Source organism: Barbus barbus (assembly GCF_936440315.1).
Source record: "Barbus barbus genome assembly, chromosome: 44".
NCBI classification, from domain to species: Eukaryota; Metazoa; Chordata; class Actinopteri; order Cypriniformes; family Cyprinidae; genus Barbus; species Barbus barbus.
Genome location: NC_136722.1, coordinates 11555238 through 11577244, shown reverse-complemented (window position 1 = coordinate 11577244; position 22007 = coordinate 11555238). Strand labels below are relative to the sequence as shown.

Here is a 22007-nt window from a genome sequence, read left to right as displayed (position 1 = left end):
GTCTAGGGAATTGAAGAGGCCAAATATTCACCTTATGCAGATATATTTATAAAGCCATTAGTCCCTTGATTACAAGTGCATCAGTCTGCAGTGAATATAAACCACACACAAGACCAGTTTCATGAAAATTTCCTTAATTTAAATATAACCTGGTTTATATAAATTCAACTGTTCCTCAAGTGTTATGGTTACTTAAAAGCAACTGTTGTGTGAGCAACACAATTGTTCATACAAATTATGGTCAAACAAGTCAAGTGTGTTGTGACACTAAAGAAGTGGTGTTGGATTTCAATGTTGTCTTTTTGTTGAGATGAGACTAGTCTTGGAATATACACTCAAAATGGGAAATGGTTCAAACAAGCGCACCACGTCAGCAAAAGCGGCATGCACAAAGCCTGGAGCTTATAAAATACTTGCTAAGACACTTTGTGTATTCATAGACGAGACTCTGCTTTTACAGATTCATTTGTTTTATGACAATCTAATGGGCCTTAGTGTAAATGTGAACTCTGTTAAGTGTGAATCATACAGATGTATCTTACGTTTGGCCAGGACACATTCATATGACGACATCTGTGATATTTATAAGAACCACACCCGACACCAAGTGATTTGGATAACTGAAGAACTTAGTCATATGTCTTAAATTTTACAAGATGATGAGAACTTCACCAAGTTACTGAAACACACCTGCTAAGATTTAAACAACTGTAGCAAGATGTCAAGTCCAATCAGATGAGGAATAGGCATGGGTGAATGCAATATTTCTTTGAATTTATCTCAGTCCACTCAGAGGTCACTATAACTTCAGTCTTAACACTTACATAGCAATACTGCCACCTCATGGTGACCGTGGTTCTACACAACATGCATCAATGGCACCATACTTGCAGACAGCAAGATATTTAGTGGGGAAATGTGTATGTGTGTGTGTGTGTGTGTGTGTGTGCGCGCATGTTTATGTGGTTTATGAGGACACAAATTTGTATAATGACATGGGTATGACAGAGGTATTACAATATGAAGGTGGTTTATGAGGACACTGCCTATATCCCCGTAATTCAAAAGGCTTGAAAAACATACTAAATGGTGTTTTTTTTTTTATCTAAAAATGCACAAAGTCTCCTGTGAGGGCTAAGTTTAGGTGTAGGGTTGGTGTAGGACAATAGCACACACAGTTTGTTCAGTATAAAAACCATTACGCCTATAGTCCCCATAAACCACAAAAAACAACATGTGTGTGTTTGTGTGTGTGTGTGTGCACCTGGTATTCATCACGTCCTGGGGACCAAATGTCCCCACAAGGATAGTAATACCAGTAAATCTTAATCTTGTGGGGACATTTTTTGGTCCCCATGAGGAAACAAGCTTATAAATCATACAGCATAAAGTTTTTTGAAAATCTAAAAATGCAGCATGTTTCCTGTGAGGGCTAAGTTTAGGTGTAGGGTTGGTGTAGGGCAATAGCACATACAGATTGTACAGTATAAAAACCATTACGCCTATGGGATGTCCTCATAAAACATGGAAACCCAACATGTGTGTGTGTGTGTGTGTGTGTGTGTGTGTGTGTGTGTGTGTGTGTGTGTGTGTTGTGTGTGTGTGTGGGGGGGGGTATATATCCTAGGATGTATATCCTTTGACACATTCACAGCTTGATAAGTAAAACTTGTTATGTAAAGTATTTAAATTGATTTAGTTTGTAATTGATGTTATTAAATATGTTCCGATTGGGTAGAGGTTTTTAAACAGGGAACCCAGGGGTCTGTGGAATAGTTTAGAAAAACAAAAGGTGTAAAAATATGCTTAAATTAAGTATAAAAATAAAATTAAACTAAATAGTTTTAAACCCAACTTTCTATTACATCTACCTTAAACATACAAAAATGTAGAAATACCAAATCCATCATAATTCTATTTAAACATTCTGATGCAAAGTTTTTCAGTTCAACAACAGTTCAAACTATTTTATTTCAGCAATTTGAAACTTCCTGACTGCATCATACTTCTTTTTAATTTTTAGAAACTTTTACTTCACTACTAATTAACAATTAAGGCATGTCTATATTCCCAACTGCCAAAGCAGTTTCAAATGAGTTTCAAACTAGCATTCTTCTTAAAATTGTATACATTTTGCCTTATGTGATATATTTTTGATAGTATATTGTTTGTCAACACACATTTTGTTTTTTGTCATTGTTTTATACTATACTATATTAGACATTATATTTTTTATTTAATTTAATTTTATTCCACTTGTTTGCACATATGAAGTAGCAGTAACCCAGAGGTGGACAGTAAGGAAGTACATGTACTTGAGTACCTTTTGCATATCTGTACTTTACTTGAATATTATTTTTTTCTGGAAACTTGTGACTTTAACTTCACTTGTTTCATTTCTATAGGTTTTTACCGCTCTAAAAGCCCTTTATTCCAAAGATAATACAAGCTACTCAGCGTATTCAGTAGGCAAAATATATTGTAAGTTCCTTCAGAGGTATTGCAAGTATTACATACAAAAATAATAAAACAGTACGTTGACATAAAAAAGGAAATTTACTTTTGGTACTTAAGATGGTACTCAAATCGTTCAGATCATACTTAGAAGGGAGAGGTTATTATGTGAGTATAGGAGAGCATAAGTCTAAGTGGACGGCCATGACATGTGGAGTCCCACAAGGCTCAATCAGTGCACCGCTCTTGTTTAGCTTGTATATGCTCCCACTAAGTCAAATAATGAGGAAGAACCAAATTGCCTATCACAGCTATGCTGATGATACCCAGATTTACCTAGCCTTATCGCCAAATGACTATAGCCCCATTGACTTCCTCTGCCAATGCATTGATGAAATTAACAGTTGGATGTGCCAAAACTTCCTTCAGTTAAACAAGGAGAAAACTGAAATCATTGCATTTGGAAACAAAGATGAAGTTCCCAAGGTGAATGCATACCTTGACTCTAGGGGTCAAACAACTAAAAATCAAGTCAAAAATCTTGGGGTGATTCTGGAGACAGACGTTAGTTTTAGTAGTCATGTCAAAGCAGTAACTAAATCAGCATACTATCATCTCAAAAACATTGGAAGAATTAGATGTTTTGTTTCCAGTCAAGACTTGGAGAAACTTGTTCATGCCTTTATCACCAGCAGGGTGGACTATTGTAATGGTCTCCTCACCGGCCTTCCCAAGAAGACCGTTAGACAGCTGCAGCTCATCCAGAACGCTGCTGCCAGGATTCTGACTAGAACCAGAAAATCTGAGCATACCTCAGGTCCTTACACTGGCTTCCAGTTACATTTAGGATTGATTTTAAACTTCTTTTGCTCGTTTATAAATCACTCAGTGGCCTAGGACGCCAAAACATTGCAGATATGCTCACTGAATATAAACCTAACAGACCACTCAGATAATTAGGATCGAGTCAGTTAGAAACACCAAGGGTTTAAACTAAACAAGGGGAGTCCGCTTTTAGCTATTATGCCACCCGCAGTTGGAACCAGCTTCCAGAAGAGATCAGATGTGCTAAAACATTAGCCACATTTAAATCCAGACTCAAAACTCATCAGTTTAGCTGTGCATTTGTTAAATGAGCACTGTGCTACATCCAAACTCATTGCACTGTTCCATGTATAATAATTTTCTATCCTTAACTGTTTTAAATTAATTTTAAATAAATTTTTATATAATTTTAAAGGTTTAAACAGAAGGTTAAAGTAAGTGCTGTTATGGTAAAGAGAATGTGGGCAAAGAAAGACAAGTGTGTTTGGTTAATCAGCTGAAGGTAGGACCTCTGAGTTCTATTTGTTAGGTTTATGATGGTCAAAGTAAGTAGGGGGTGAAGTAGTGGAATAGTTAGGTGTTTTGGAAGGCTTTTTCACTTAGTGCGGAAGAGTTTTAATGTTTGTTTTAAATTCCTTGTTTTTATTGTTGTGATTATTATTTTTTTTAATTCCTTGTTTTTATTGCTGTGATTATTTTTCACTTCCTTTTATGTAAAGCACTTTGAATTACCACTGTGTGTGAAATGTGCTATATAAATAAACTTGCCTTGCTTTGCCTTAAGTACTTTTAAAAGCAAGTACTTCTGCACTTCTACTTAAGTACAAATCTGTCTTTACAACGTTCACTTATAATGGAGTAATATATGACCAGCAGTATCAGTACTTTCACTCAAGTAATGGAGTTGTGTACTTTGTCCACCTCTTCAGTAACCTAAATTGATATTTTAGAATATTTCATGTTTTGCTAGTGTATGACATGGCTCCCTCCCTGAGCAGTAGGATTATATAATATAAAATGAATAAATAGAAAAGTAAGTTCAAAATTCAAAATAACTCATTGATCGGTACTTTTTACTTACAAGTCTAATACTTTTACTAAAGTAAATTTAAAAGGGAGTACTTAATTTTACTGTTGTAATATTTTATTAGAGTATCTGTAGCCTATTTTTTCTTATGTACTTGATTTGTGTTCGTCCACCACTTCCACTTTCAATGTTACAATGCAAAGTAAACCACCTTTTTTATTTTATGGTAACTTATGATTCAGTGATATAAATAAAAGGGAACAATGGGCTTAAAGGCACACCTTTGTTTGACAGAAACTTTCCTTAATAAACCTTTATCTGACCGGAGTTCTTCTGTGCTCTTAATCACTTTGATACGCTCTACCCAGTTTTTTGTAATATATTTTTTCCTCCCCATATTGCATGAGAACTGTGACTTGCTTAATAATGTGGAATAACCTCAAGCCCTAATGGTTTTCCATTTACCTAAAAAGACCTGGCAAACTATTTAACAAACCTGTCTGAGATTGATATCAGTTATCTAAAAAGATATAACACACACACACACGACACAACTATACTGTAATTACTGTAAAACAGACACTTACATAACTGAGAAATATGCTTTATTATATTTGACTTTTCTGTGCAGAGAAATTACTGTTGCATATATAGTATTATATATCCTTTGACTTATCAAGAGAAAAGCATGACTGAACTGATGAAACATACTAATGCAGAACAGACAAATTCTTAGACAAAATTAAGAAGTTTTGTTTCTGTAATTGCTTCTACTGTATTTGTGACCAGACATTAATGCAAACATTTTAGCACAAAACACAAAGGCCATATAGGACCTACAGCATGAACTGAAGCCATTTAAGTCTGTTTAATGAACCGATCAATGAAAGGATTAATTGTATCTATTTTTCAAACTGCTTTGCTTCTTATTATGCCAAAAAAGTGCTTCTTGTGCAACAATCATCAAACTGTTACAGTATATATAAGCCAAATTTGATAATAAACATACACAAGTCAGGACAGAGCAATATTGAATGAGACCCAATAGCTGTCTCAAGACATGAGAAGTCTCCTTTTAAAATAAGTGAAAGCCAGGTAAGTGGCGCCCCCTATCAAGCCTACTAATAAAGTAGCACCAACAAAAGCTGGAGCCTTTTTCTTTGCCACCCTGAATGCGGTGGGCAGCACAGCAGATATGAGGATGTTGTTGACATGTCCAAGAACTCTGCAGAAAGCCGGCCGGTTCAGGACACGCTCATAATACGTCTCCAGGTTGACCCGGGTCCCATTTCCCCAGTACCGACGGGACAGACCCAGGAACTTGAGGCGGTGAAGGGTGACAGCGAGGGAGACGTCAGCAATGCTAAAGAAGTCGCCACAGAGCCAAGCCTGCTGACAGCCCTCTTCTGGAAAGATAAGATGATAAGTAACAGGAAGCTAGATTTAAAAAAAAAAATTGAAGTCACATGAAATGGAAATTTATTAACGAAAACTGTTCCTTAAATGCATCTTAATGACTTTACTGTAAACAGTTAATCTATACAAATTTTATTTATTAATTTGATTATTCACAATTCTTCTTATTTTGCCTTTATTACGATAGGACAGTGTAGAGTAGACAGGAAGTGAAGTGGGAGAAAGAGAGAGAGGGATGGGATCGGGAAATGTCTTCAAGCCGGGAATCGAACTTGGGACACCCGTAACGCAACAACGTTACATGTCGCACACTGCCCACGGTACCAACAATTATTCACAACCCTTAATCAAAAATATCATAACTCTATCTTATGGTGAAACGACAGACTTCTCGCTGATGACATGTGCTGGGCTTATATAGCTTATATAGCTCTACAGATTGAGTTATAGTTGTGGTACAGACTAAATTAAAAAATTTAAGATGATTTTTAAAACTCTATAGTTATCATTATCATTGGAGTGAACAGGCCTTAAATGTTTTAAAAGTTTTAGAGAGTTAAATTTTTTTTGCTTTTTTTAAATAAAACCAGCTACTTGTTCAAAGTTACTTGACAACACGTGTACAATGCACCATAAAAAATGTATATAAAATATATAAAAGTTAAAAACCCAAGGCAACGTTTTAGGTTTTCTCAACTATTGTCTTCATAATTGTACAAAGTGACACTACTTTGTTTTTTCAATTTCAATTTGTTTGTTCACTAAATGCAAAATGCCTCATTCTGCCAATACGTTCGTCAAGACAACTAATGATTTTCTTGTTCAGCAAATTTTTATTAAGTAACAATAAATTAATTTATTTTTTGATAGCTGTAATCATATAGGACACTTGACATGTTAAGTGAACTATGCTATCTTTGTTTGTGAAGGAACAATCGTCCTACAAAGCAAAGACATCCAGGATATACTTTTAAATGGTTGAACATACTACAGGCTTCAACACTTATAAAAAGATGAGCTCTTTACAAACACAATAGACTAGTTGGGACAAAAATTAGGCAACTTCTGTTGGTCTGGCATGGGTTTTTATGTAGTTTCAAGAAAGTTTTTTTTTACTGTGCTTTTACTGTTTAACAAAAAATTCTCCCACCTGGTGTCTCCTCAATCCTCCTCTGCAACTCGGTCTCAACTTGATCCAGAACATGCTCCAGTTCATCCAGGAGTTTCTTTAGGTATTTCATATTATCATGGTCAAACAATTTACTCTAGAGAGATTCAAACAAATAGAGTTTTGTGACATTCAGCAATCACATTCTTGGCATTGTAAACAAGATTGTAATCTAAATTAAGTGCACATACTCAAAGGAATAAAATCATTGAGATCATCTGAGGTCTGCTACAAAGAGAATTCTTTGGGAAGGGAAGAATTTAAACTGAACACTGCATGAATGTTTACTTACTTTCAGACGTCTCTGTTTTGAAATATAAGCATCTTTAAGATCAGGATTCTCCGCTGCTAGTTTCTTAAGTTCAGATTCTGTGTTTAAAATCTGTGCTATAAGACAAAAATCGCTGTTAAAGGAATAGTTCACCCAAAACTGGCATTTTCTCATAATTTACAGACGTTTAGGCCAGGGGTGTCCAATCCTGCTTCTGGAGGGCCACTGTCCTGCAGAGATTAGCCCTCCAGGACCGAGTTTGGACACCCCTGTGTCTTGTTTTCTTTATCTGAACAGATTTGGAGAAATCTAGCATTACGTCACTTCCTCGCCAGTGGATGCTCTGCAGTGAATGGGTGCCGTCAGAATGAGAGTCCAAACAGCTGATAAAAACATCACAATGATCCAGAAGAAATCCAAACGTCTCCAGTTCATCGATTAACTCCTAATGAGGCAAAAAGCTGCATATTTTGATCCATAATTATATCCACAAAGATGTTTTTAACATTTTCAAGCTGTTGCCTTCAGCTAAAATACAAATCCTCCATCCATAATATTGTTTTCTCCAGTGAAAAAAGCTGTCCCGTTTGAATTGGGAGAGAAATATGCACAGATCAAGCACAGTTTACAAGCGAAAACAGTCCAAAACAGTTCTAAACAAATATGTCAGTAGGTTTTGTCTTGAGAGGCCTACAGGGGATGGATTTTTTAACTGGAGGAAGTGATTTTATGGATTATGGACTGGTATTTTGGCCAGATGCAATGTTTTAAAGTTAAAATGCCTTAATGGTTGATTTGATTCTCATAAACGTGCAGCTATTTTAGAAGATGTTAATTGATGGTCTGGAGTCGTGTGGATTATTGTGATGTTTTTACCAGCTGTTTGGACTCATTCTGACGGCACCCATTCACTGCAGAGGATCCACTGATAAGCAAGTGATGTAATGCTAAATTTCTGTTCTGATGAAGAAAAAAAACTCATCTACATCTTGGATGGCCTCATGGTGAGTGCATTTTCAATTTTGTTTAGGATGAACTATTCATTTAATTCACAGTATTCACAATAATTGAAGGTTCATATTAAGTTATTATGCTCAGTCCCCTTCTTACTGCGAATGTGGGTGGTGGCGTAAGCTGGGATGTGGGAGTCTACTGTGATCTCTGGGTGGAGGATGCAGCCATGGGTGTACGCATCCATCTGCAGGGAGTCCAGCAGCTCTCTGTAATGCTGAACTCGATGATAATACGTGCTTCCCTCTTCTGGGATCAGCTTTGGGGTGTGCTCTGATTCAGAGAAGGGCACAAAGCACATATACAGTATGCATTATGACCCAAAAATGCAGCTGCAATCTCAAGGGAAAATATCATATTTTGACTCACCCTTTAGTGCCTCTCATGTTATCCAAATTTCTGCACAGGCATGCTGAACGTAACATGGTGCATGCAAACATAAATGCAACCAAATGAAAATAAGATAACAAATGCGCTGAACACAGCAAAAAATACATAAATAAAAAATCCAACATAAGCCTGCTGTACCAAATAATTCCAGCTATTAACACAAATGACATCTAATACAAACATAATGAAAATTGAGTGTTTTAAATGCATTTATTAAATGTATATTCAGGTGCAAAAGTTAATTTGTTTAGTCATATATTTATTGATCCCTCTAATGCATGAGTTATTAAATCCCTAAAACAAAACTTAATGTTTCTTTTTACTTTAAAACAATAACAGAAATATTAATTTATAAGTACTACAGACCAAAAGTAGTAAATTTTAATAATTAAGATTGTTTAATGTATTTAAAATAAGCATCATATACCATCAAGGCTGCATTTATTTGACAAAAAAACAGTAAAATGGTGTAATTAAAATAACTTTTTCCTATTTCAATGTATTTTAAAATGTACTGATTTACTCATGTGAATTTTTAGCAGCATTACAGTGTCACATGATCCTTCAGAAATCATTCTAATATGCTGATTTGCAACGCAATTATTATCAATTATTATTAGTGCTCAAAAGGTTCTTATTATTATCATCAGTTTGTGCTGCTTAATATTTTTGTTTAAACCATATCACTGTGCTTTTTTTTCAAGAATCTTTAATGACTAGAAAATTCAGCGATCAGTGCTTATTTAAAATAGAAACCTTTTGTAACATTATAATTGTTTTTACTGTCAATTTTGATCGATTTGATGCATCCTTGCTGAATAAAAATATTATTGCAGCAAAGCAGCATATTAAAATGATTTATAAAAGATCTTGTGACACTGAAGACTGGAATAATGATAATTAACCTGAAAATTCAGCTTTGCCATCAGAGGAATACATTTTAGAGCATATTAAAACAGAAAACAATTATTTTCAATTATAATAATATTTCACAATACTACTCTTTACTGTAAAATAAATGCAGCCTTGGAGAGACATTTTCACAAACATTAAAAATCTTAATTATGTCAAACTAGTAGTCTAGTGATATTTGGTTAGCCGTGTTTAATTAAATAAATCAATAAAAAATGACATATACAGTTAAAGGGACAGTCATATAGAATTGTTATTATTATTATGATTATTTGTATGTGACATCACACCCTGAATTATTAAAAGGATTTTAAAGTGTGGTGGATGCCATGCATCAAAGGGTTCAACAACATTATATGCCCTTCAGTACATTTTACACAGCAAATCATGCAATTTGTAATGTAAATACTGTTTTACACATGACATTAACCCAAAATCCTGAGCGTTTACCATCACAGAAGTTCTGCTCCAAATAGTCCATGATTTGTGTGGGGTCACAGATGACAATGTCGTTGTGAACCAGCACAGGAACCTCTCCAGTGGGGTTCAGACGCATAAACCAGGGCTCATTGTGTTCACTCAGAGGCAGACTCACATCATACTCCTCACACTGAAGACCTTTCTCAGCTATGGCCAGTCTCACCTATGACAGAAAAACACAATGTTACTTTGAGTGTATCATTAGATCATTACACCAAAGAAAGACTACGACAGCAGTTATTTTGCACTCGTACTCTCATCTTGTTTAAGAAAACAACAGCAGGTTATGCTCATGTTTAACAATTCTACAATACACTTGTAATTCAGGCATTATGATTACAGTAATTCAACACAGCCTACACACTTGCATCATTACACTTCATTAATAATGTATAATTTATGAATGATTAACATGTATGCTGTCATGACAGCCACATGAATAGGAATAATCCAAATAATGGCAAGTTTTTTCAAATAGGCCTATGTGAATATCACAATCAAAACAACAGCTCAGATGCTGCATCCGCCCTGATGCTCTTGGCCTGCCTACGCTAGTAATGTTGAATTATGGGATCACTTACCTTCTGAGAGCTGAATGACTGAGTCCAGTGATACAAAATCAGTTTAGACTCTTTGTTTTTTGTTTTCTCGACAACCTCACCGCTGTCTTGTGACAGTGCATCCTTCTTAATAAGGATTTCCTTATCATCTTGAGATTCACCGATGTTTTCCACCGCCATTTTATCAGACATTGGCTGTGTCTCAAAATCTAGTTGCCTTCGACGACATGTCTGTGCATCTTAGGCGCGTGCAGCATTCGCTATGATTTCCACAAATGCTGTCTAGATAGTCAGCACACTAGGTTTTGAGACACAGCCAGTGTGTCGAACGGCGAAGCCTCCACTGGTGGTACCCAACTTCTTAAGGACACACACTCGCATTCACAATCACGAAATGTACCCTAATATAAATGAGATATTTATTTTCTTTATTTTTATTTTTTTTTCTATTTCAATCAAGTGAAAAGCTAATTCTTACTTTTTATATCGATCTAAAATAAAAACAGCAGCTTTTTTGTGAATATTTACATATTAGCCATTTTCAAATAGAGCAGCTATAAATCATAAGCGCACTTTTGAAATGAACCAACAGATGTCTCTTTAGACTATCTTCTCTATCAAATTACATTAAGCCGTTTATTACAAACTCACTGCTATAACGTTGAGAATTTTTTTTTTCTGATGAGAAGTTTGAAAATTTAGCCAAGAGTTTGTTTTTCATATACTTTATAATATGCAGTATACTGCTAATAAATGTCTTTCACACAATAAAACTAAACTTTGCCAAGTTTTACAAATAGGCCTACTATATTATTTTGTAAACTATTACCTGCATGTAAAACACATAAATTGACGATTTGATTTAGTACACCCAAGGTTTGATTATATTGTAGGCCAATATGATTAATCTATCCAAATCACAGAGATTTTACATAACCATAAAGGAATGGCAGCCAACATATCAACCAAATTGTTGAGAGGAAGCATAGAGAGACATCTCTACAAAAAAAATAATAAAATAAAAAAAAAACATCAGTGTTGAGTAACACATTAGGCATCAAACCTGAAAAAATAAAATAATTTTTGTAAATATTTTATTATATCTTTTCATGTGACAACACTGAATAAATGACACTTTACTACAATCAGAATCAGAATGAGAATGAGCTTTATTGGCCAAGTATGTTTACACATACAAGGAATTTGTTGTAGTGACAGAAGCTCCACAGTGCAACAGAAAGACAGCAACAGGACAGGACACAGATAATAAAATAATAATATACAAATATCCAAATAGGCAATGTACAAAGCAGCAAAAACACAATATATAATATAGACAACTATGTATGTACAGGTCAAGTATGTGCAAATTAGAAATTAGAAATGAGAAAATAAAAATAAAATGCTGAAGTCCACAAACAGGATCCTCACATAAGTCCCTGGTCTGTCCAGATGCTGCAGGATGAAGTGCAGTCCCATGTTGACTGTATCATCCACAGACCTGTTTGCTCTGTAGGCAAACTGCAGGGGGTCCAGTAAGGGTCCGGTGATGTCCTTCAGATAAGCCAAAACCAGTCTTTCAAATGATTTCATGGCAACAGACGTTAGGGCCACAGGTCTGTAGTCATTAAGTCCAGTAATTTTGGGACGGGGATGATGGTGGAGCGTTTGATACATGAGGGGACTTCACACAGCTCCAGTGAGCTGTTGAAGATCTGTGTGAAGATGGGGGCCAGCTGGTCAGCACAGATTTTTAGGCATGCAGGCTGGTGACACACCGTCTGGGCCTGGTGCTTTCCTTCTTTTGCTCTTCCTGAAGACCTGGCACACATCTTCTTCGCTGATTTGAATTGTAGGTGTGGGGGAGAGAGGGGTTGCTGGAGGTGTTAATGGTTGTGTGGAGAGGTGTTCAGGGCAGGTGTGGGGTGATTTTTCAAAACGACAATAAAACTCATTCAAGTTGTCTGCCAGTTGTTGATTCTCCAGAGCGCTGGGGAATGGTGACTTGTAACTGGTGATATCCTTCGTTCCTTTCCACACTGAAGCAGGATGACTGGAAGATAATTTTTTCCTTGGCTTGTCAGAATAATTCCTCTTTGCCACTCTGATCTCCTTTTCCAGTGTGTATTTGGTCTGTTTGTACAAGACTTTATCCCCCTTTCTGTAAGCATCTTCTTTGGCCTGACGGAGCTGTCTGAGTTTTGCACTGAACCATGGTTTGTCATTGTTGTAGATTAGATGAGTCCTGTTAGGAATGCACATATCCTCATAGAAACTGATATAAGATGTTACAGTCTCTGTGAGCTCGTCCAGATCGATGGCAGCGGCTTCAAAAACAGACCAATCAGGGAGGTCGAAACAGGCTTGTAGATCCCGCTCTGTTTCATTAGTCCATCTTTTAACAGATCTTAATACAGGCTTTGCAGATTTAAGTTTCTGCCTGTAGGTCGGTATAAGATGAACCAAACAGTGATCAGAGAGTCCTAAAGCTGCTCGTGGAACCGAGTGATATGCGTTCTTTATTGTTGTGTAACAGTGATCCAATATATTACTCTCTCTGGTGGGACATGTAACATGCTGTCTGTATTTTGGCAGTTCGCGGGAGAGATTTGCTTTATTAAAGTGCCCGAGAATTATTAAAACGGGTGTTGTTGCTCACTCTCTGTGATCATATCAGCGAGTTTCTGTAAAGCTGTGCTCACGTGCGCTTGCAGTGGAATGTAGAAAGGCGTGCAGTTAATGAAGAGCGTTTCTAGATCAGAACAGCACATCTTCTTTAACACAGTTACATCTGTACACCACCTCTCATTGATGTAAAAGCACGTCCCGCCGCTGCACGATTTCCCCGTTGATTCTGCGTCGCGATCTGCTCTGATCAGCTGGTAATTAGGCAGATGTAGTACGCTGACAAATACAAAAACAGTACAAACACTGTGAAGAGCAACGCACAATAGCTGCCATCAGCGGCGCCATCTTGGTACAATGTAAAGTAGTGAGTGTACAGCTTGTATAACAGTGTAAATTTGCTGTCACCTCAAAATAACTCAACACACAGCCATTAATGTCTAAACCGCTGGCCACAAAAGTAGTACACCCCTAAGTGAAAATGTCCAAATTGGGCCCAAAGTGTCAATATTTTGTGTGGCCACCATTATCTTCCAGCACTGCCTTAATCCTCTTGGGCTTGGAGTTCACCAGAGCTTCACAGGTTGCCACTGGAGTCCTCTTCCACTCCTCCATGATGACATCACGGAGCTGATGGATGTTAGAGACCTTGTGCTCCTCCACCTTCCATTTGAGGATGCCCCACAGATGCTCAATAGGGTTTAGGTCTGGAGACATGCTTGGCCAGTCTATCACCTTTACCCTCAGCTTCTTTAGCAAGGCAGTGGTCGTCTTGGAGGTGTGTTTAGGGTCGTTATCATGTTGAAATACTGCCCTGCCGCCCAGTCTCTGCTTCAGTATGTCACAGTACATGTTGGCATTCATGGTTCCCTCAATGAACTGTAGCTGCCCAGTGCCAGCAGCCCTAGACCATGACACTCCCACCACCATGCTTGACTGTAGGCAAGACACACTTGTCTTTGTACTCCTCACCTGGTTGCCGCCACGCATGCTTGACACCATCTGAACCAAAAAAATTTTTATCTTGGTCTCATCTGACCACAGGACATGGTTCCAGTAATCCATGTCCTTAGTCTGCTTGTCTTCAGCAAACTGTTTGCAGGCTTTCTTGTGCATCATCTTTAGAAGAGGCTTCCTTCTGGGACGACAGCCATGCAGACCAATTTGATGCAGTGTGCGGTGTATGGTCTGAGCACTGACAGGCTGACCCCCCACCCCTTCAACCTCTGCAGCAATGCTGGCAGCACTCATACGTCTATTTCCCAAACACAAGAGAGTTCTTTGCCATGAGGTGCTATGTTGAACTTCCAGTGACCAGTATGAGAGAGTGAGAGCGATAACACCAAATTTAACACACCTTGTAACACTAACGAGTCACATGACACCGGGGAGAGAAAATGGGTAATTGGGCCCAATTTGGACATTTTCACTTAGGGGTGTACTCATTTTTGTGGCCAGCAGTTTAGACATTAATGACTGTGTGTTGAGTTATTTTGAGGGGACAGCAAATTTACACTGTTATACAAGCTGTACACTCACTACTTTACACTGTAGCAAAGTATCATTTCGTCAGTGTTGTCACATGAAAAGATATAATAAAATATTTTAAAAAATTGGAGGGGTGCACTCACTTCTGTGAGATACTGTATATTGTATCATTTAATGGTCTTAAAGCCCCGCACTGTTCAAGACTATATTCAAAATAATTATTAATATAATTAACCACAATTAGTTGAGGGGACAAATTAAAATTGGGAAAGATTAAATTAAGAAACACAATGTCATGTTGTAGCCTACCTCATGGCAGGTTGTAGTGTTTGAATTAAATTAGATTATTGTAATTTATTACATAGAAATTACCCTTGGAAGTATTCTGAAGCCCTCTAGTGGCTCCCAGGTCTCTGGTCTCATAAAAATTAAAGAACTTTCTAGAACAAAAAGAGTAGATGAACAAATTCAGGCCTATGTCTATTCTTATATGCTTTTATCACAGCTAATGCATCTTTTTCAACAACCAAAGCAGATCATCTGTCCATGACATTATGGCCTATTACAGAAGTACTCTGAACACCCTGACCATTTTTAATTCAATGCCGCAAGAAAAAGCGGTAATACATATTCACAGTAACAACATAAAAAAAACAAAAACAGTGGTTTTAAAAAGTTGTTATCTATGGTTTTTTTTTTTTTTGTTTGTTTGTTTTTTATTCCAAAAGGTTTATGTGAGTCTTTTATAAAATGTAAACCAAAAAAGGCTTGCTAAAAGCCTTAAATTTGCCTAAATTGCTACTAAATTTCACAAATAATTACAAAGATAAATAACAAGTACATATTGAATTAAAAGAAGAAATGAACACAGAATTTTCTTCTACTACTTTTCTTGAACGTAAAGTTTGAAACATCATTTACTGTGTGTATATATATATATATATATATATATATATATATATAGCCTAATGGAATTTTTTAAATATATGAAATTATCCTAATAAAAAAAAATTACTTAATGTACTAAAGCACAGCAAATACACAGATTTCTATCCCATGTGTTCATGTAAATATAGGTTTCCAAATCATCTCTGAATAATCTTCAGTAAATAGAAAAATGCAAAATGTATCTTTTTTCCAGACCAAAAAATTCACACAGGTATGTGAAATTCAGGTTAAATCTTTCCAAAACATTCTTACACATGCAGTATTTTGTATACTTCTTTAATTTAGTTATTTATACAAAATTTGTTTAGCAATTTCCTTTTTTAAACCAAATAAAGAAGACCGAGAAAAAAGAAAAAGAAAAAAAAAAAAGATCCGGCTCCGGGAAAAGAATAGAGACAACAACAACAAAAAAAGAGCATTTCTTTCAAACTCTGAACCTGTGCCCTCTCGTTTATCCCGGTGAGGGTGAAGTGGGCGTGGCCGCGGAGGATTGGCAGCCGGTTTCGCCGCCGCGCCGCGGTCTCGCTGTGTCTGCTCTGCGCAGCGCCTGCGAGCGGAGGGAGTCGGTGAAACGCAGCGGCGGTTCCAGCGCGTGCGGCTTCGGTAACGATGCACTAAACCTGCCTCTTCATTCATACCCTCACAACCCAAGCAGAAATACCAAACAACAACATCTCCATTGTGACTCGTCGTTGCTGCTGAACTCGGTTTAGAAAACAAGGTTTAATGAAAGAGAAAGACAAGAAGAAGCGCACGGCAACGTTACGACTGTTTTTATTTTCATCCCATTCTGAATGACGGGCGGACGGTTCGACTTCGACGATGGAGGCACTTACTGTGGCGGATGGGAGGACGGGAAAGCCCACGGACACGGCATCTGCACTGGACCCAAGGGTCAAGGCGAGTACGCCGGGTCCTGGTCCCACGGTTTCGAGATAGTCGGTGTCTACACCTGGCCCAGCGGGAATACATACCAGGGCTACTGGTCGCAGGGCAAACGCCACGGGCTGGGTATTGAGACCAAGGGGAAGTGGCTTTATCGTGGGGAGTGGAGTCACGGGTTCAAGGGTCGCTATGGAGTTCGGCAGAGCACCAATACACCTGCTAGATACGATGGGACGTGGAGTAATGGACTACAGGATGGCTATGGAGTCGAAACCTATGGGGATGGTGGTAAGTGCCACTGCAAATGTATGTTTAGGGATGAGAATCGTAAGCAGCTGAACCATTACGATCCCTCTTGTCGATGCCCCATTAATGATTCTTTTAGTACTTTTGTGAAATAAATGTTTGGAAATAAGACATTCTTTGATTTACAGAAGACTGTTACTGAATGATGATATAACAAATCAGGGATAGCCTACATTTTCAAGACAAATGTTAGTCCTAATCATAATTGCAGGCCTAAACATACATGGTAACGTATTTCTTTAATTAATTCATCCACACATACAGCAAAACTCATATCTTTGACTACAATTTGTCATATGAACAACCAGTCAGACGCTGATTTAAGCCTCGGAGTCTTAAGTACAACATAACACTGTAACATCTGTTGCTTCATTTCGACTCGGACATGGCGAAAGTAATAATTTGCGGTTCAGTAAGTAAGTTAAGTGAGTCAGATTAAATTCAGTAACCTCTCCGTCTGATTCATAATCGTTTTTGATTCACTAAAAGAACTGGTTCATAAGAGTCATTCGTTCGGGTGTCGAACACGGATTGATAGAGATGAATCCCTGCGTCCCCAATGTGCATACTATCCACCCTATCTGCCCTAAATAGTATTGAAAATGACTAATATCACAGAGTTTAGGATGGATAGTATGCACACTGGGACGCAGGCAATGTTTTTGATTCTCTAAAAAGAATCGGATCAAACGAGTCATTCGTTTGAAAATTAGTTTGCTCGTAAATACATCTCAGAACTTTCTGGATTACTGACATAAACTGGTCGCATTGTATTTATTTATTTTGCAATTTAGTTTCTATTTAAAGTACTTTATATGGCATTGTTTTTATATGCAATGTTGCCATGCATTATAAACAAAAGTAATGACAAGAAAAGGACACTTATATTATTACAATAACAACAAAAATCATATTAAAATAAAGTTGTAATGAATAAAATAAGATTAAAGAAAAAAATAAATAAATTGTACATATAATAAACATACTGTTAGACTATATGTGTACATATTGGTAGTTTTATATACTCTCTAAAAAGAGCCTGATCATGAGAGTCATTTACTCAGGAACCGTGAACAAGCTGGTCTCGCTGTATGTTTTTGGGTCACTAATAAGAATTGGCTGGTGAGAATCCTTCATTTAGGAATCAGACTGCACTGATCGATGTATGTTTTGAGCTATAGATTCAGTAAAGGTCTTCCAGCCGAATACTAGGATGAGAATGTCCATAAGAATGACATTTTGAGAATCTATAACATAATAGAACAACATGAAAAAGAACCAATTCAAGGTTCCTGATGATTATGATTTTGTCAACTGTCGGGCCACAGGTCATTGTTATTGGGTGTAAATAAAACCTATTTTTTTTCAAAGTACACTGAAGAAATGCTGGTGACATAAGGGTGAATATTTATATATTCTATATTCTTTGACATAAATGCACAACATATAGTAATTTACGCACAACATAATTTGTCCAAGATTGTTAATTAAACTTGTGCCACAATTTACTCTACGCATTTCATGGCATTGCAATGTGACATCCAACATTTAGCATTTTCAGAGCTTACATTTTAGATTAGGCTGACTGATGAACACTGAACATAAAACACATTGGTCATGCATCACTGAAGGGCCAAGAGATTTTAATTATCCAATTTTTATTAGTTACGCTCTTAAGGTTCATGAGTTATTAACAAACATTAATTGATATTTGATATGCTAATGTACCTAAAGTGCATGCTTTTTATCATTAATATTACCACTGAATACGCTTCAAACCAAATTAAGCAAGGTATGACACTTCATGCACTGTTTGCTTACTTGATCTACATGAGTTTAATGTTCCATTCTGTTTCATAAGGCACATATCAAGGCCAGTGGATGGGGGGCATGAGACATGGCTACGGCGTGCGACAGAGCGTGCCTTATGGAATGGCTACCGTTATCCGCTCTCCGCTTCGCACCTCCCTGGCCTCCCTAAGAAGTGTGCAAAGTAATGGTGCCGTTCTTCAGGACGCTTTACCCGACACACCAGTTGGAAGCCGTGGTGGTTTCGTGCTGAATTTTCACAATGACACCGAAGTCGTCACCGGGAAGAAGAAGGGCCTGTTCCGCCGCGGATCCCTCTTCGGCAGCCTCCGCCAGCTACGTAAATCCGACTCCAAAACGTCCATCTCTAGCAAACGGAGCTCGGCACTTAGTGACGCCACCATGAGCCGCATCAGCTCCAGCGACGCCAACTCCACCATCAGCTATGGAGATGGAGAGGTGCCTGATGAGTTCACCCCCATGGAGGACCATGTGGACGCCACCACCACAGAGTCCTACATGGGCGAGTGGAAGAATGACAAACGCAATGGGTTTGGAGTCAGTGAGCGATCCAACGGGCTGAAGTACGAAGGGGAATGGATGAACAACAAGAGGCATGGATACGGATGCACAATATTCCCAGATGGAACCAAAGAGGAGGGAAAGTATAAAAATAACGTGTTGGTGCGTGGGATAAGGAAGCAGCTTATTCCTCTTAAAAACCATAAAACTAAAGAAAAAGTGGACCGGGCCGTGGAGGGGGCTCGAAGGGCGGCAGCTATCGCCAGGACTAAAGTGGAAATAGCAGTGTCAAGGTAGGGCACCTCCTTTGCTGAAAATCCTTTTGTAAAGCCAAAAATGAAAATTCTGGCATCATTTACAAATTCTGATGTGGTTCCAAACTCGTGTGGCCAAAGTGATAGCCACTCTTTTCCATATAAAGAAAGTGTATGGGGATCTGAGCTGTTAAGCTGCAGAATGACAAAAAATGCTATATTCCAATTCTTCTGAAGCCATACAATGGTTTTGTGTGAGTCAAATTCTAATCTTTCCATCCACTGCAGTTTTTGCCTAAAACTGAAATTATTGAAAATATTTTTTGTTAATTAAATGAGGCTTAAAGGGGTCATCGGATGCAAAATTCACTTTTACATGTTGTTTGAACATAAATGTGTATTGGCAGTGTTTGTACACATCCACCCTATAATGATAAAAATCCACCCAGTGTTTTTTTTTTTTTTATCCCTATAAATTATATCCCCTTTCTCAAATCAAGCCATTCTCAGCTTCTTCGCTGAGTGACGTCACACAGACCTGAGAGAGCTGTCATCAGTCCGCCATTGTTTCGACGCCGGAGCAGGGGTAGACAAGAATGTCTCCTAAGCGATTGAGGTGTTTTGTTGTTGGAAGTAATAACGAATATAGCAGTTGTCATTTACTCCTGACATCTGAGCCGCTGAAGACGCTGTGGATTACTTTTGTTTTTGAAGAGAATGCGCCCCCCAATCTACCTAAATGCGTCTATGTTCGTACGAATCACTCGTGATCCAGCTTCACCTACAGAAGAGGTGAGCATAAGGTTCTTTTATGAATCTTTGCAAATCGCCTTTCCTAATAACGTGCTAGTTAGCAAGTTCCGCAGCTAAACAGTATGGCTTGTCACCCCAAGGAAGAGAGGGGCGGGGTGAGCAGAGCTTATTAGCATTTAAAGAGACATGCAACAAAAACAAAATTGCTGTGTGAAGAGCTGTTTTTGGTAAGGTAAAAAGGGTGTTGTTTTACACTACAATTTAAGCAAAGTATGTTATAAACCTTTCCATTAACACCCTAAAGAATCATATCAACTTGGTAAATGGGCATCCGATGACCCCTTTAAATAATACATACAGATAGATAGATAGATAGATAGATAGATAGATAGATAGATAGATAGATAGATAGATAGATAGATAGATAGATAGATAGACCCCTAACCCTGCCTTTGCAACTGACTAATATAAAATAAGTTTAGGTTAAAATCTTTAAAAAAATACCAAAACTGAAATAGAAATTAATAAAAACTAAATATACATTTTGAAAAACAAAATTAATTTAAAAAATCACTAAAGCACATAACAAAATGACTACAACTTAAACTAAAGCTAATTCTAAATATTAGTAAACACTATATAAATAATGCTAAATTAACACTGCTCCACTGTAGCTTTTATGTCTTAGTTGCACTTACACATATTCATATTCAGTACAGAAACGTTTTCGGTCAAACTTAGTCAAAGTTTTCGGTCTGTTAATCATTCTTAAATAGCACAGTTGTATCGACTGCTTTAATGATACTTTACTGGTGGGTTTTTCTCATTTTGGAGTTCAACAGCATGGATCCCATTTATGTGGCCAGTTCATTATCCTAATTTTTGTAGTCCATGTAAAAAAGCCAAATGTGTGTTGGAACTAAATGAAGGTGAGTAAAAGATGACATACAATATAACAAGAATATATGAACTGTGAATAATCACAATTTCGTAATATATCATGTCAGTCACGACAGGTTGACTTGAAACTTCTGTGATCAAGTGCACCAGCCACATCAACGCTTCTGTAACATTCCCAAGATTGTTACTACTTGTACTGTTAAGCTGCAATGTCTGCATGGTTCAGACGTATGGCGCATGGGGCATTTATTTAAATGTCATTCATTAACCATATGCCATAGACCTATTTTAAGATGTTGCTTCACACAACAACAATGTTCTGCAAAGCTCAGGTGTTTTTATCAGATATCCTTTGTTCAAGCTTCTCAAATGGTTAGAAAGTCTAAGTTTTGAAAGGTTGTGTAAGCAGCCTTTTTGAGGATCGGGGTCTATTATTTATCCATAGCTCAGACGCACAGGGAGCAGTCATGGGGTCATGCATCTCATGTACACTATTATGATGTCTGTTCTCTTGCCAAGAGCCATACTAGACAGACATTTTAATGGATGTGTTGTGTAAACCACTTATTCAAGGCACACAAATTCATAACATCCTAGACAGGTCTTGGGAAACTCACATGCTCATGTTCCTTCCATTGACCAACCAAACAGATACTCTGTCGAACATCTAGAAAATATTCAAGTAGAAGTTATGTGGGAATGTATACACACACTTTATGAACATACTGCATGGATTAAAACGGTTACTTGCAATAAAGGAGTATCCAAGTCAGTGAACAAACATTTTAATATAGTGAAAGCTGTCCTGAAACAAGCTGTCCTTGAACCCACTGGATGAGCAAAACCCTTGGTTCACAAATTAGTGGGCTTGTAATTAATGGGCTTTAATTAGCCTAGTCATTTATTAAACACTAGAAATAAGAGGATTCATGAGAAGCAACACTGAATAAAATATTAAGACTTGTCATAGATTGTATCTTGAAGTGTATTTTGTGTTACTGCA

The 22007-nt window shown here is 37.4% G+C and overlaps 2 protein-coding genes across 4 annotated transcripts in view; one reads left to right on the top strand and one right to left on the bottom strand.

The window, feature by feature from the left end:
* Window positions 1-4895: 4895 nt before the first annotated feature.
* LOC306863119 (ganglioside-induced differentiation-associated protein 1-like) lies at window positions 4896-21665 on the bottom strand. Of its 3 annotated transcripts, none has more exons than XM_079406309.1 (6): window positions 21622-21665; window positions 9925-10117; window positions 8272-8445; window positions 7183-7277; window positions 6873-6987; window positions 4896-5712 (listed from the first exon to the last, which is right to left on the bottom strand). In XM_079406309.1, exons 2-6 carry the CDS (start codon window positions 10028-10030, stop codon window positions 5360-5362), a joined length of 843 nt encoding a protein of 280 aa, XP_079262435.1. In that variant the 5' UTR covers window positions 10031-10117; window positions 21622-21665; the 3' UTR covers window positions 4896-5359. The 3 variants fall into 3 exon arrangements, with proteins under 3 accessions (XP_079262435.1, XP_079262436.1, XP_079262434.1); XM_079406310.1 differs by lacking the exon at window positions 21622-21665 and adding an exon at window positions 16412-16557; XM_079406308.1 differs by lacking the exon at window positions 21622-21665 and adding an exon at window positions 10536-10897.
* LOC306863118 (junctophilin-1-like) overlaps window positions 16052-22007 on the top strand; it is a 39733-nt gene continuing 33777 nt past the window's right edge. The window contains exons 1-2 of the mRNA XM_079406307.1: window positions 16052-16748; window positions 18628-19390. Coding sequence (XP_079262433.1) covers window positions 16370-16748; window positions 18628-19390 — 1142 coding nt within the window. The 5' untranslated portion in view covers window positions 16052-16369. The remainder of the gene's footprint in view (window positions 16749-18627; window positions 19391-22007) is intronic.

Excerpts from the sequence above, each read along its gene's own strand:
- LOC306863119 (XM_079406308.1), bottom strand. The coding sequence starts at position 10,706 with ATGTCTGATAAAATGGCGGTGGAAAACATCGGTGAATCTCAAGATGAT. Across the intron at positions 10,118-10,535 it reads AGTCATTCAGCTCTCAGAAG|GTGAGACTGGCCATAGCTGA; the intron begins GTAAGTGATCCC and ends TTTCTGTCATAG. Across the intron at positions 5,713-6,872 it reads GAGGATTGAGGAGACACCAG|AAGAGGGCTGTCAGCAGGCT; the intron begins GTGGGAGAATTT and ends TTATCTTTCCAG.